Source organism: Arachis duranensis, chromosome 1 (assembly GCF_000817695.3).
Source record: "Arachis duranensis cultivar V14167 chromosome 1, aradu.V14167.gnm2.J7QH, whole genome shotgun sequence".
Lineage (NCBI taxonomy): Eukaryota > Viridiplantae > Streptophyta > Magnoliopsida > Fabales > Fabaceae > Arachis > Arachis duranensis.
Window position 1 is genome coordinate 80,064,361 of NC_029772.3, and position 14,138 is coordinate 80,078,498.

At 40.0% G+C, this 14,138-nt stretch overlaps 1 protein-coding gene across 1 annotated transcript; it reads right to left on the reverse strand.

The window, feature by feature from the left end:
- Positions 1-9,622: 9,622 nt before the first annotated feature.
- Positions 9,623-10,726, reverse strand: LOC107472201 (uncharacterized). Its single transcript, XM_016091746.1, has one exon. It carries the CDS (start codon positions 10,724-10,726, stop codon positions 9,623-9,625), a length of 1,104 nt encoding a protein of 367 aa, XP_015947232.1.
- Positions 10,727-14,138: the final 3,412 nt, after the last annotated feature.

Here is a 14,138-nt window from a genome sequence, read left to right on the forward strand (position 1 = left end):
CAATGATCCAAGTAGATGCTTATGGTGAAGATGTGTCAAGAAGAAACCTGGGCAAGTAAATTCTTAGGGGTGTCTCAACACCTAGTACCCTAAAACCAACTGGTTTGGGAGTGCTAATTGAAAGCCTAATAAAAGGGTTGTCTTGAGACAGAACACTTAGAGTTGTGGTCAAGAAAGCAAAACAACCTTTATTACTTCAAGGTGACAATCAATAGAAAGGACCCCTAAAGCCTATACTTGAGTGAACCCTCAAGGATCCAAGAGCTTTCCATGACAATTAAAACATTCATACATGTGTTAGGCACTTAGTTTTACTCTTAGTTGTTATGCAATTATTCGAAGCCAAGGCATCAATATATAAAAGTTTACTCACCTTGATTTGCTTGGGACAAGCAAAGCTTAAGGTTGGTGTTGTGATGACTTGCATCATCTACCCTTCTTTCTTGCATAAAGAAGACCATAAAAGAGCACAAATCTCATTTGATTAGTACAATTCATGCATTATTTGATGAATATTATGGTAAACTACTTTGAGACGAGTTGTGCTGAATTGTAGGTGAAAAAGGTGTCAAAAATGGGAAGAAGACAAACAAGAAGCTGGGCGTGTGAGACTGGCGTGTCACTTGGGGGGAAAACATCACAAAAATGCACTGGCGTGGCATGCCAGGAGCTAAGCGTGGCACGCCAGTACTAAATTCCAGAAGGGAGATCCAAGCATGCATGTGGGCGTGGCACACCAGGGACTAGGGGTGGCACGCTAGTACAAAATTTCAGAGAGCAAAATGAAGGAAACAAAAGGGGTGTGGCACGCCTGACCCATCAATTACTATGGGTGTGTAACTTGAAGTCGAAGGCGTGGCATGCCAACCTCTCAAACTCACTTGGGCATGCCACTTGGTGTCGAAGGGGTGGCACGCCAGCTCCAAAAAGTCACTTAGGCGTGCCACTTGAAGACCCAGGCGTGGCACGCCAAGCTTGAAGAGTGCACAAATACATGGGTGTGCCACTTGAGCAGCATGGCATGGTACGCTGATACAATGATCCAGAGAAGGGGTTGAAGTCAATTGAAGACTAGGCGTGCCACTTGAAGTCGAAGGCGTGGCACGCAACCTCTCAAACTCACTTGGGCGTGACACTTGGTGTCGAAGGCGTGGCACACCAGTTCCAAAAAGTCACATTGGCATGCCACTTGAAGGCCAAGGCGTGGCACGCCACTTACAAGAGCGAGACAAGATCATGGGCATCGCACGCCAACCTTTAGGCGTGGCACGCTTGTATAAGTTTCCAGAGAGGGTGGAAGAGGCCAATTACATGGGGCGTGCCACTTGGTATCGAAGGCGGGGCACGCCAATCACTATTCTTCACTTTGGCGTGCCACTTGAGCAACCAGGCATGGCACGCCAGTGTCATTCAGAGGCCAAAGCATCATTGGGGCGTGCCACTTGAGTTCGTGGTGTGGCATGCCAAACAGAGGAACCACTCACTCACAATGGGGCGTGGCATGCCAGATCCTGGGCGTGCCACGCTAGTGTAACTTTCCAGAGAAGCTTAGCCAAGCACATAACAAGGGCGTGGCACACCAGACCTTGGGCATGCCACGCTAGTTCAAGTTTCCAGAGGCAAATGAAGTGGAAAAATCAAAGGGCGTGCCACTTGAGCTCGAAAGCATGGCACACCAATACAACAATGTCACTATGGCGTGCCACTTGAGCTCAAAGGCATAGCACGCCAATACAAGAAGAGCATGGCACGCCAAGCCATTTTGAAGGGCACATGACATGCCGACGAAGCGCCAGCCACACGCCAGCTAAGGAGTCACGTTTATTAAGTGTTTTCTTTCCCTCCAAAATGTAATTTCCCCTTTTTCACTTTTGTAATTTCTTTATTTTCACTAGGAGTAGTATAAATACCCCCAAAGAGTATTGAAGAGGGGTTAAGCAGTTAGTTCTAGATCCACTTTTACACTCCACTTTTGAGTACTTTTCAAGCTATGAGTAGCTAACTTCCCTCTCATTGAGAGAGGGAGCTCTCTTGTACTTGATGGAATGATAATAGTGAAAGTCTTCTCCTCTTCATCTTCTCTTGATTTGCTAGAAGGAATTTCGTTTTTAATGCTTAGTGTTCAATTATCTTGGGAAGGAGATTGAATGCAATTAGGTTTCATGGGAACCTTGGGAAAGGAAACATGAAACCATGCTTGAAATCCCTTCTTACACTTGAGTAGATTCTGGGTTTTGGTGATGGGATACGTGACATATAATCCCCCCTCTACCTGGACCTACAAGGGTGTGTGGTATAATCAAGGAATTGGCTATTGATCAAGATCTGAGAGATTGGGTCACCAAGGGATTGGGGCTCAATCAATCAAGATTGCCAAGAGGTCAATGAGTTTCATGATTGAAGAAGATATAAGCTAGATTTGATCCAAAGAGACAACATCTCCCAATCTCAATGAATTTCCCCAGTCTTATCTATCCATTTCTTTATAGCTTAATTTTAGATTTAGCAATTCCCCATTCCCATTTACATTTAAGTCATTTATGATTCAGCATTTTACATTCTGCAATTTCTAATTTTGCACTTTATTACTTTTCTTTATATTCTAGTCATTTACATTTATGCCATTTACAATTCTGCACTTCACAATCTTATTAATCCCCTTGACTAATTCATCAATCAATTAAAACTGCTTGGATTTGCCAATCTCTGTGGATACGATCCCACTCTACTATGGGTTATTACTTGGCGATAATTTTGGTGCACTTGCTAAAAGAATCAATTCACTAAATTTTTAAAAGGGGTAGTGAATTCGAATAATCAGAGGGATTATAGGTGTTTCCATAGGCTTCACCCATGTAATTCACCTCTGCCATTGCAGGGTTCTCAGGATCATAAGCTTCTTCTTCAGAAGATGCTTCTTTAGTACTGTTGGATGCATTTTGTAATCCATTCAGGCTCTGAGAAATTAAATTGACTTGTTGAGTTAACATTTTGTTCTGAGCCAATATGGCATTCAGAGCATCAATTTCAAAAACTCCCTTCCTCTGAGGTGTCCCATTACTCACAGGATTCCTGTCAGAAGTGTATATAAACTGGTTATTTGCAACCATGTCAATGAGTTCCTGAGCTTCTGCAGGTGTTTTCTTCAAGTGAATAGATCCACCTGCAAAATGGTCCAATAACATCTTAGACAATTTAGATAGACCATCATAGAATATATACATGATGGTCCATTCTGAAAGCATGTCAGAAGAACACTTTTTTGGTCAGTTGCTTGTATCTTTCCCAAGCTTCATAGAGGGATTCACCCTCTTTCTGCCTAAAGGTTTGAACATCCACTCTAAGCTTGCTCAGCTTTTGAGGAGGAAAGAACTTGGCTAAGAAAGCTGTGACCAGCTTATCCCAAGAGTTTAGGCTATCTCTAGGTTGAGAGTCCAACCATGTTCTAGCTCTGTCTCTTACAGCAAAAGGGAAAAGCATAAGCTTATAGACCTCAAAATCAACTCCATTGGTCTTAAAAGTATCACAGATCTGCAACAATTCAGTTAAGAACTGAAAAGGATCTTTTGGTAGAAGTCCATGAAACTTCCAATTCTGTTGCATCAGAGAAACTAATTGAGGCATTATCTCAAAATTGTTTACTTCAATGGCAGGGATTGAGATACTTCTTCCATGGAAGTTGGAATTTGGTGCAGTAAAGTCACCAAGCATCTTCCTTGCACCTCCACCATTGTTATTGGGTTCGGCCATCTTTACTTCTTTTTTGAAAAATTCAGTAAAGTCTTCTTCAGAGTGTTGTGTTTTAGCTTCTCTTAGCTTCCTCTTCAGAGTCCTTTCATGTTCCGGATCTGCTTCAACAAGAATGTTCTTATCCTTGCTCCTGCTCATGTGAAAAAGAAGAGAACAGAAAAGAAGAGGAATCCTCTATGTCACAGTATAAATATTCCTTTATGTGAGTAGAAGAGAAGAAGAATAAGAATGAAGAAGGAAGAAGAAGAATTCGAACACAGAGAGAGAAGAGAGGGTTCGAATCTTAAGATGAAGAGAAGTGTTAGTAAATGAATAAATAAATAGAAAGAGATGAAAGAGAGGAGAAATTCAAAAATTAGAAGAAAAGAAAAGAAAAATATTTTTGTTTTTATCTTAATCATTAGTTAAAATTCAAAAATTAAGAAAAGGAATAAAAAAATTAAAATTTGAAACAATTAGTTAAATAAAAAGATTTTTGAAAAAGATGAAGGTGATATTTGAAAATTATAGAGAGAAAAGTAGTTAGGTTGTTTTGAAAGAGATAAGAAATAGTAAAACTAACAAAAAGTCAATTAGTTTATTGAAAAAGATTTGAAAATCAATTTTGGAAAGATAAGAAGTTAGAAAAGATTTTGAAAAAGATATGATTTGAAAAAGATATGTTTGAAAAGATATGATTCTAAAATTTAAAGTTTGAATCTTTCTTAACAAGAAAGTAACAAACTTGAAATTTTTTAATCAAAACATTCATTTTTAGTATTAATTTCAAAAATAGAAGATAAAATTAAGAAAAAGATTTTTGAAAATTAATTTTAAAGAATTTTTGAAAATAATAAAAGGAAAAAGAAAAGATTTGATTTTGAAAAAGATTTTGAAAAGATAAATTTTTTATTTTGAAATTGAAATCTTGACTTGAGTAACAAGAAACAACTTATTTTAAAAATTTTTGATTAAGTCAACCCAAAGATTTCAAAATTTATGAGTGAAATAAGGAAAATATATTTTTTTGATTTTTTGAATTTAATGAGGAAAGAGAAATACCACAAAATGACTCAACACATAAAAATTTTGGATTAAAACAAATGATGCATGCAAGAACACTATGAATGTCAAGATGAACACCAAGAACACTTTGAAGATCATGATGAACATCAAGAACTTATTTTTGAAAATTTTCAAGAAAAGAAAAACATGCAAGACACCAAACTTAGAAATTTTTAATGCTTATGAAAAATGCATATGAAAAACAAGAAAAGACACAAAACAAGAAAATATAAAGATCAAACAAGGAGACTTGTCAAGAACAACTTGAAGATCATGAAGAACACAATGCATGAATTTTCGAAAAATGCAAGAAAAATAAAAACATGCAATTGACACCAAATTTAAAATTTGACACTAAACTCAAACAAGAAACACAAAATATTTTTTTGTTTTATGATTTTATAATTTTTTGTATTTTTTTGAAAATTATTTTGAAAAGAACGATAAAGAAGAAAAATTTTAAAATATTTTTGAAAACTTTTTGAAAATAAAATAATGGTTAAAACAGGAAGAAAATTACCTAATATGAGCAATAAGATGAACCGTCAGTTGTCTAAACTCGAACAATCCCCGGCAACGGCGCCAAAAACTTGGTGCACGAAATTGTGATCTCAATGGCGCCAACAACTTGGTACGCACAATTGTAATCTTAACTCTTTTTCACAACTTTGCACAACTAACCAGCAAGTGCACTGAGTCGTCCAAGTAATAAACCTTACGTGAGTAAGGGTCGATCCCACGGAGATTGTCGGCTTGAAGCAAGCTATGGTCATCTTGTAAATCTCAATAAGGCAGATTCAAATGGATATGGAGTTTTGATAATTAAACTTTAAATAAACATAAAATAAAGATACAGATACTTATGTAATTCATTGGTGGGAATTTCAGATAAGCGTATGGAGATGCTTTGTTCCTTCTGAATCTCTACTTTCCTATTGCCTTCATCTAATCCTTCATACTCCTTTCCATGGCAAGCTGTATGTTGGGTGTCACCGTTGTCAATAGCTACTTCCTGTCCTCTCAGTGAAAATGGTCCTCTATGGTTTCTGTACCGCTAATCAACTGTCAAATTTCTCGTCTCGGATGAAAAATACCATGCACAGATATCATATGGCTAATCAGCTGTTGGTTCTCGATCGTGTAGGAATAGGATTTACTATCCTTTTGCGTCTGTCCCCACGCCCTACAGTCATGAGGTTGAAGCTCGTCACAATCATCCCATCCCAGATCCTACTTGGAATACCACAGACAAGGTTTAAACTTTTGGATCTCAGGAATGCTGCCAATGGATTCTAACTTATACCACGAATATTCTAATCTCGGATTCAGATGCCCCATTGTCAAAGGGGAGTCGATGTGAATCTTTGATTAGAAACCCAAGAGATATACATTCAAGCTTGTCTTCATATAGAACAGAAGTGGTTGTCAATCACGCGTTCATAAGTGAGAATGGTGATGAGTGTCACATAATCATCACATTCATCATGTTCTTGTGCGCGAATGGATATCTTAGAATAAGAATAAGCATGAATTGAATAGAAAATAGTAGTACTTTACATTAATACTCAAGGAACAGCAGAGCTCCACACCTTAATCTATGGTGTGTAAAAACTCCACCGTTGAAAATACATAAGTGAAAATAGGGTAGGCATGGCCGAATGGCCAGCCTCCCAAAATGTGAACAATGGTCCAAAGATGTTCCAAAAGCTCCCTAGTACAATAGTAAAAAGTTCTATTTATACTAAACTAATTACTAGGGTTACAGAAATAAGTAAATGATGCAGAAATCCACTTCTGGGCCCACTTGGTGTGTGCTTGGGCTGAGCATTGAAGCTTTCACGTGTAGAGATCTTCCTTGGAGTTAAACACCAGTTTGTAACTTGTTTCTGACGTTTGACTCTAGCTTGCAACTTGTTTCTAGCGTTTAATGCCAGAATAGGGCAGAAAGCTGGCGTTGAACGCCAGTTTGCATTGTCTAAACTCGGGCATAGTATGGAAAGCCCTGGATGTCTACTTTCTGGAAAGCCCTGGATGTCTACTTTCCAACACAATCAAGAGCGCACCATTTGGGTTTCTGTAGCTCCAAAAAATCCATTTCGAGTGCAGGGAGGTCAGAATCCAACAACATCTACAGTCCTTCTTCAGCCTCTGAATCAGATTTTTGCTCATGTCCCTCAATTTCAGCCAGAAAATATCCGAAATCATAGAAAAATAGACAAACTCATAGTAAAGTCCAGAAATGTGAATTTTGCTTAAAAACTAATAAAAATATACTAAAAAGTAGCTATATCCTACTAAAAACTATCTAAAAACAATGCCAAAAAGTGTATAAATTATCCGCTCATCAATAAGACATCTAAAAAAATTTCAACAATAAACTATTAAACTAGAAAGCAAAGAAATCCTAAGAGTGATCATGCAAAGAGAATATAAAAGCAGGTAATACAATGAAATACTAGAAAAGCATAAATAAAATAGAGACAGGGAGAGTGAAACTAGACCACCTCAGTGATGGTGACTACTGCTCCCTCTGGGAAATCCTCCAGAGCATTTAAGCTCCTAAATGTCATGCCCCTAGCTCCTCTGCTCCTCCATCATTCTCCTTTGATCTTCCATCATCTGATGGAGGAGAGTAGACTGGTCCTGATGCTCCAACCTCAGGTGATCAACTATTGATGTCAGCTTCTCTAAAGATGTAGTTAATTGATCGCAATAGTCATCGGGAGAGAAGTACATCCCCTGAGGCATCTTCAATAGATCCTGTGGAGGCGGCGGAACTCGCTCCTATTGCAATCCTTGCATGGGTTCCCTAGCATGCTCCAAACCCTGCTTCGTGATCCGTCTCTCCTTTTCGATCAGGGTATCTCCCTCTATGTGAGCTCCATCTGCTGCATCTAAGTGGTGGATGAGATGAGGGAAGGCCAACCTTGCAGAGGTGGAGGAATTATCAGCTACTCTGTAAAGCTCTTGAGGTGGATCATCACTTCTCGGTTGACTGTATCCTCAGAGCGGTTACTCGTAGGGATGATAGAGCATTGGATGAACTCCAACCATCCTCTAGCTCCTAGCCTAAATTCAAGCCTACCCAACTGGTAAGGCCGACCTTGAGCAACACTCCTCCATTGAGCTCCAGGTACACAGATGTCAGCAAGGACTTGATCCAGCCTTTGGTCAGTGTTGACCTTATGAATGTATGAATGCAGGTCCTTTCGTGGCTTTGGCAACTATAGCACCACCCTCACACTCTCCGGGCTAAAATCCAATATGTGTCCTCTGACCATAATGTGCCAGTTCTTCGGCTCTGGGTCCACGCTTCTATCATTCTTTTTTGTTACTTAGGCATTGGCGTAGAACTTCTGCACCATCAAAACTCTAACCTCGGTCACGGGGTTGGCCAGAACTTCCCAACCCCGTCTCAAACTCTGGTATAGGACTTTTGAGTACACATCATCCTGTAGCTTGAAGGGGACCTCGGGAATCCCTTTCTTCTTTCTCACCACATCATAGAAATGGTCTTGATGGGCCTTGGAAAAGAATCGTGTGAAATCCCATGGCTCAAAAGTAGGGGTTTCTCCTTTCTTTTCCTTGAGGACTCTCTGATTTTTGGTGCCATGGAGGTAAAATATAATAGGCAAAAAAGCGGAGTGTCCAACACCAAACTTAAAAGTTTTGCTTGTCCCTGACCAAAAATAAAAATATAAAATAAGAAAAGGGAAAGAAAATAGAAGAAAGAGATAGAGGGAATGGGGTATAAGCTTTGGCCTTTGGGGTGAAGGAAGGAAAAAATGAAGAAAGGGAATGTGTATGATGAAGACTAAGTAAGAGGGAGAGTAGTGAAGGTGTGGTGAAAGTGGATGAAGTGAGGGGTATTTATAGGTGGGGGTGAAGTGGGGTTTTGGTTATGGTGGGGGAAAGGATGGGAAAATTGAATTTGAATGTGGGTTGTTGGAAAGAGAGAAAGATGGGATTGATGAGAGGTGATTGGGGGAGTGAAAGTTGGGTTGAGAGAATCAAGGGAAGTGATAGGTCATGGGATGGATGAATTTGGATGGAAAATTGGGAGAAAGAGGAGAGAGAATCGATAAGATTGAGTAGTGGAGTAGTTGGTGGTTGGGGTTTATCCATTGGCCAAGGAAGCTTTGAAATTCGAAATCTGCATGCTGCCTCCCCCGTGGGCGTTGACTGCTGGGATGGCGTTGAACGCCACCAGGGGGATCTGCCCCTTTTTTTTGTGCATGGAGTTTAACGCCAAGGGGGACTAAAAATTGGCCTTGGGTAGCTCCCATTTGGATGTTAAATGTCCAACTCTTTGCTCCCCTCTTGGGCGCTGAACGCCAGCTTGGCATTTGGCGCCACCAGGGGGAATCCTCTAGGGTGTGCTGTTTTTCCTACTGCGTGTCCCTGTTCCTGTTCTAAGTGCTATACATGATCACAAACATTAGAAAAATGAGGAAAATTATGAAAATCAATATAAAATAAATTAATATGAAATCAAACCCAAACAACTTAAACTAAAACTGAGATAAAAACAAGCTAAACTATAAAATACGTATGCTTGGGTTGCCTCCCAATAAGTGCTTCTTTATTGTCATTAGCTTGATGGACAGGTCTTTTACGTAGGGTTATAGGTGATCAGATCTTTACTCCTTATTATGAACTTCTTTCCTGTACTCTCATGAATTAATTCAACATGCTCTAGAGATAGGATTCTATTCATAGTGTGTGGTATGATTGGACTTCTTGTGAAGACTCCTTTCATGCCATGTGAGAAGTCTTCAGTAGGAATCTTCTTGTTCCTCCAGCCTTTGATTACTTTCTTTTTGGGGCCTCATCCTTCAATGGTGGGTGGTGAATGCCCAACACCAAACTTAGGTTCGATGTGCAAGGGCTCTGTATAGCTTTCCACTGAATGAGAAAGCTTGAGCACTGAGCTCTGCATGCTAGTACCACCTCTATCTGAGAGAGGTTGAAGCTTAAGAATTTTGAACAGCAAGTGATCCTCATGCATTCTCAAGACTAGCTCTCCTCTCTCTACTTCAATCAAGGCTCTCCCAGTAGCTAGGAATGGTGTTCCTATGATGATGGAATCATCCTTTTCCTCCCTAGTATCAAATACCACGAAATCCACAAGGAGGTAAAGGTCTTCAACCTTTACAAGGACATTCTCCCCCACTCTATATGCCCACTTCAGGGACTTAGTTGCCATCTCCAGTGAGATCTTTGTGGGATGCACCTTTTGAATCCCTAACTTTTTCATCACAGAGAGAGGCATCAGATTTATATTTGATCCAAGGTCGCATAGTGCCTTCTCAAATGTGATGGTCCCTATAGTGCAGGGAATCAGGAAGCTTCTGAGATCTGACAATTTCTGAGGTAGCTTCTTTTGTACAAGTGCACTGCACTCCTTGGTCAGCACTATAGTTTTATCTCCCCTCAGGGCCTTTTTCTCTGAAAATATGCTTTTCAGACAGGCCATACAAGGAGGCTTCTTCTCCAACACCTCAGCAAAAAGAATGATTTGTAACTTCTTGAAGACTGCCAAGAATTGAGAAAGTTGCTCATCCTTGGCCTCCTCTTGCACGTTCTGAAGGTGTTGTACTTCAGGCTCCTTCATCATTACTCGGGCGTGTACAAGTGTACTGCCAGTCTCCTCTTGAGCCTTTTTCTCCTTCAAATCCTGAGCAACATCCTTCTCCTTAGGAATAGCCTCCTTGCCCATGTTGAGGGCTTTGCACTCTTCCCTTGGATTGACCTTTGTGTTACTTGGGAGAGTGTTAGGAGGTCTCTCAGGTATCCTGCTGCTCAAATGACCCACTTGTATTTCCAAGTTTTGAATTGAAGATCTAGTCTCTTGCATAAAGCTGTGAGTGGTCTTGGAAAGATTAGAGACTTTTGTGTCTAATTCAGAGAGGTTTTGTTTAGACGTCTCCATTTGTTACTGAGAGAGTTAGAATTGTCTGTTGTTAAACCTATTCTGATTTGTTCCACCCTGATTATTATTGAAGCCTTGTTGAGGCCTCTGCTGCTCCCTCCACCCAAAGTTAAGGTGATTCCTCCATCCCTGATTGAAAGTATTTGCATATGGATCATTGTTGGGATTTCTAGAAGAATTTTCCATATAATTCACTTCCTCCATAGTGGGTTGAGCAACATCACACACGTCCCCTAGAGTATGGCTCTCAGTCATACCATATGATGCATCTTGAGTGTTGATAGCTAAAACTTGCATCCTATTCAAGTGCTGAGAGATCATGCTTATCTGCTGAGATATAAGCATATTTTGAGCCAAAATAGCATCCAGTGTTCACATGGTTCCTCTCAGAATTGTATATGTACTGGTTGTTGGCAACCATCTCAATAAGCTCATCTGTCTCCTCCAACATTTTCTTCATGTGTAGAGAAAAACATACAGAGTGATCAAATGAAATCCTGGCCATCTCAGAGAGGCCATCATAAAAGATCTGCAGTCAGGTCCAGTTTGAAACCATGGTAAGTGATGGATGACTTTATGATAATGATGGATGGTAAGTGATGGACTCATGTATGAGTAATTATTGATGCGTAATGTTGTTGTGAAATGATTGGGAGCTTGACGATTTGATGATGAATGTTGAGAATTATTATGGTTGTTGAGAGTTGTTGGTATTGTTGATGATAGATGATGAATCATGAAAATATTATTGATGAATGAGGAGAATTAGGACTGTTCATGATGATTGTTGGAGAATAATAATTTTGATGGTGTGGAATAGTGTAAATGGGAGGTTATTGATGGTTGAGTTAAGAAATGAGTGGTATGGACTTTTGTGTTGTTTTGGTAGTAATTGGATTGTCAGTAGTTTGGTTTTGAAATGAAAGTTTTGGTGAAAATAAGTTTTTAAGGTTTTTGGTAAAAATAGTTTTTAGGCCAAATTTGGCGGATCATATCTTGAGCTTTAGTTTTCAAAACAAAAAGATTTTTATATCAAATTAAATATAATTCATAGAGCTTTAAAATGGTATAGATTTTGTAGAAATCTGAATTTTGTAGAGAAAGATATGATCATTGAAAGTTTGGCTCAGAAAATTTGAATTCTATGAAGTTGCAGAATTTGTGATTTCTAGTTTGTGTGCACACAAACAGCCTTGTGCGCACGCACACACAGGAGAAGGCACGCTGATGAGAGAGTTAGCACACCCTATGCACACACACAACCAACGAAGTTTTGCAAGCTGTGCGTACGCATAGCCCTGTGCGAATGCACACGTTGGAAGGTGCACTTTGTTAAGGGCGTTCGCACTCCTTATGCGAATGAGCAGAGCTGGAAAATTTTTACTCCGATGCGTACGCACACCTCTATGCATACACACACATTTTGAAAATCTCTCTGGGCATGCGCACGCATACCCCTGTGCATTTGCACAAGCCCTGCTTTTTCAACTAAAACTGTAATTTTTAAACTATTCCACCTTCCCAACAAGCTTGTAGACTTCTGTGACACCTAATTAAGACTCTTCGGCTTATTTTCAGGCATTAAAACATGGGAAAGGTCCTAGGAGGTTTGATTTGGGTTTTACTTTGAGGATGAGTTTTGTTGAGAAAGAAGGAAGAGTAGTGAACTTGGTGATTACCGACAACGAATTGAGAAACTGATAAATTAATGAGTTCGGAATGGAAAGTTATGGATTGATGATGGTTGTGATGAGTTGGGAACTTGGAAATGAATGATTATGGCTAATGAAATTAGTATGAGTGGAAGTGTGCTATGAGGAGTGGCCTCTAAGATTGAATACGTGATTATGATATACATTGTTATCCGTCATAGGGGTTGTGGCAGTCTTCTGCATACGTTCGGATGTGAGGCTTGAAGTTAGGCTTCTCACTCATGTTTATTGCTCAAGGGGAAGGTGGTAGAGCACTCTCCCTCGAAATTTTTTCCCTCTGAAAGGAGAAGGTGGTAGGGCACTCATCCCTTGGAATTTTTCCTCCTGAGCATGGGTTTCTCTCAGGTTACAAGGTGGTAGGGCACTAACCCACGGAATCATGCGGTATCCAGAGAAAGGTGGTAGGGCACTGTCCCTCGGAACGTTTTCCTCTGAAAGGAGAAAGTGATAAGGAACTTATTGATGAGCGGATAATTTATACGCTTTTTGGCATTGTTTTTAGGTAGTTTTTAGTAAGTTCAAGCTACTTTTAGGGATGTTTTCATTAGTTTTTATGATAAATTCATATTTCTGGACTTTACTATGAGTTTGTGTGTTTTTCTGTGATTTCAGGTAATTTCTGGCTGAAATTGAGGGACTTGAGCAAAACTCTGAAAAAGGCTGACAAAAGGACTGCTGATGCTGTTGGAATCTGACCTCCCTGCACTCAAAATAGATTTTCTGGAGCTACAGAACTCCAAATGGCGCGCTCTCAACGGAGTTGGAAAGTAGACATCCAGATCTTTCCAGGAATATATAATAGTCCATACTTTATTCGGGAATTGACGACGTAAAGTGGCGCTCAACGCTAAGTACATGCTGCTGTCTGGAGTTAAACGCCAAAAACACGTCACAACCCGGAGTTGAACGCCAGAAACCCGCTATAACTTGGCGTTCAACTCCAAAGGAAGTCTCAGCTCGTGGATAGATCAAGCTCACCCCAAACACATACCAAGTGGGCTCCAGAAGTGGATTTATGCATCAATTACTTACTCATGTAAACCCTAGTAGCTAGTTTAGTATAAATAAGACTTTTTACTAGTGTATTAGGAGTCTTATCTGGTCTTTGACCATATCTTGGAACATCTCTGGACGCCTAGTCCTTAGACCATGGGGGCTGGCCATTCGGCCATGCCTGAACCTTTCACTTATGTATTTTCAACGGTGGAGTTTCTACACACCATAGATTAAGGGTGTGGAGCTCTGCTGTACCTCAAGTTTCAATACAATTACTATTTTTTTCTATTCAATTCTCTTTTATTCTTATTCCAAGATATACGTTGCACAACAACTTGATGAATGTGATGATCCGTGACACTCATCATCATTCTCACCTATGAACGCGCATGACTGACAACCACTTCTGTTCTACCTTAGGCCGGGTGCATATCTCTTAGATTTCCCAACAGAATCTTCGTGGTATAAGCTAGATAGATGGCGGCATTCATGGGAATCCGGAAAGTCTAACCTTGTCTGTGGTATTTCAAGTAGGATTCCGGGAATCCGGAAAGTCTAACCTTGTCTGTGGTATTCCAAGTAGGATTCCGGTATTGAATGTCTGTGACGAGCTTCAAACTCCTGAAGGCTGGGCGTTAGTGACAGACACAAAAGAATCAAGGGATTCTATTCCAACCTGATTGAGAACCGACAGATGATTAGCC

Bases quoted from the DNA above. Each gene is read 5' to 3' on its own strand.
- LOC107472201 (XM_016091746.1), bottom strand. From the start codon at position 10,726: ATGGAGACGTCTAAACAAAACCTCTCTGAATTAGACACAAAAGTCTCT.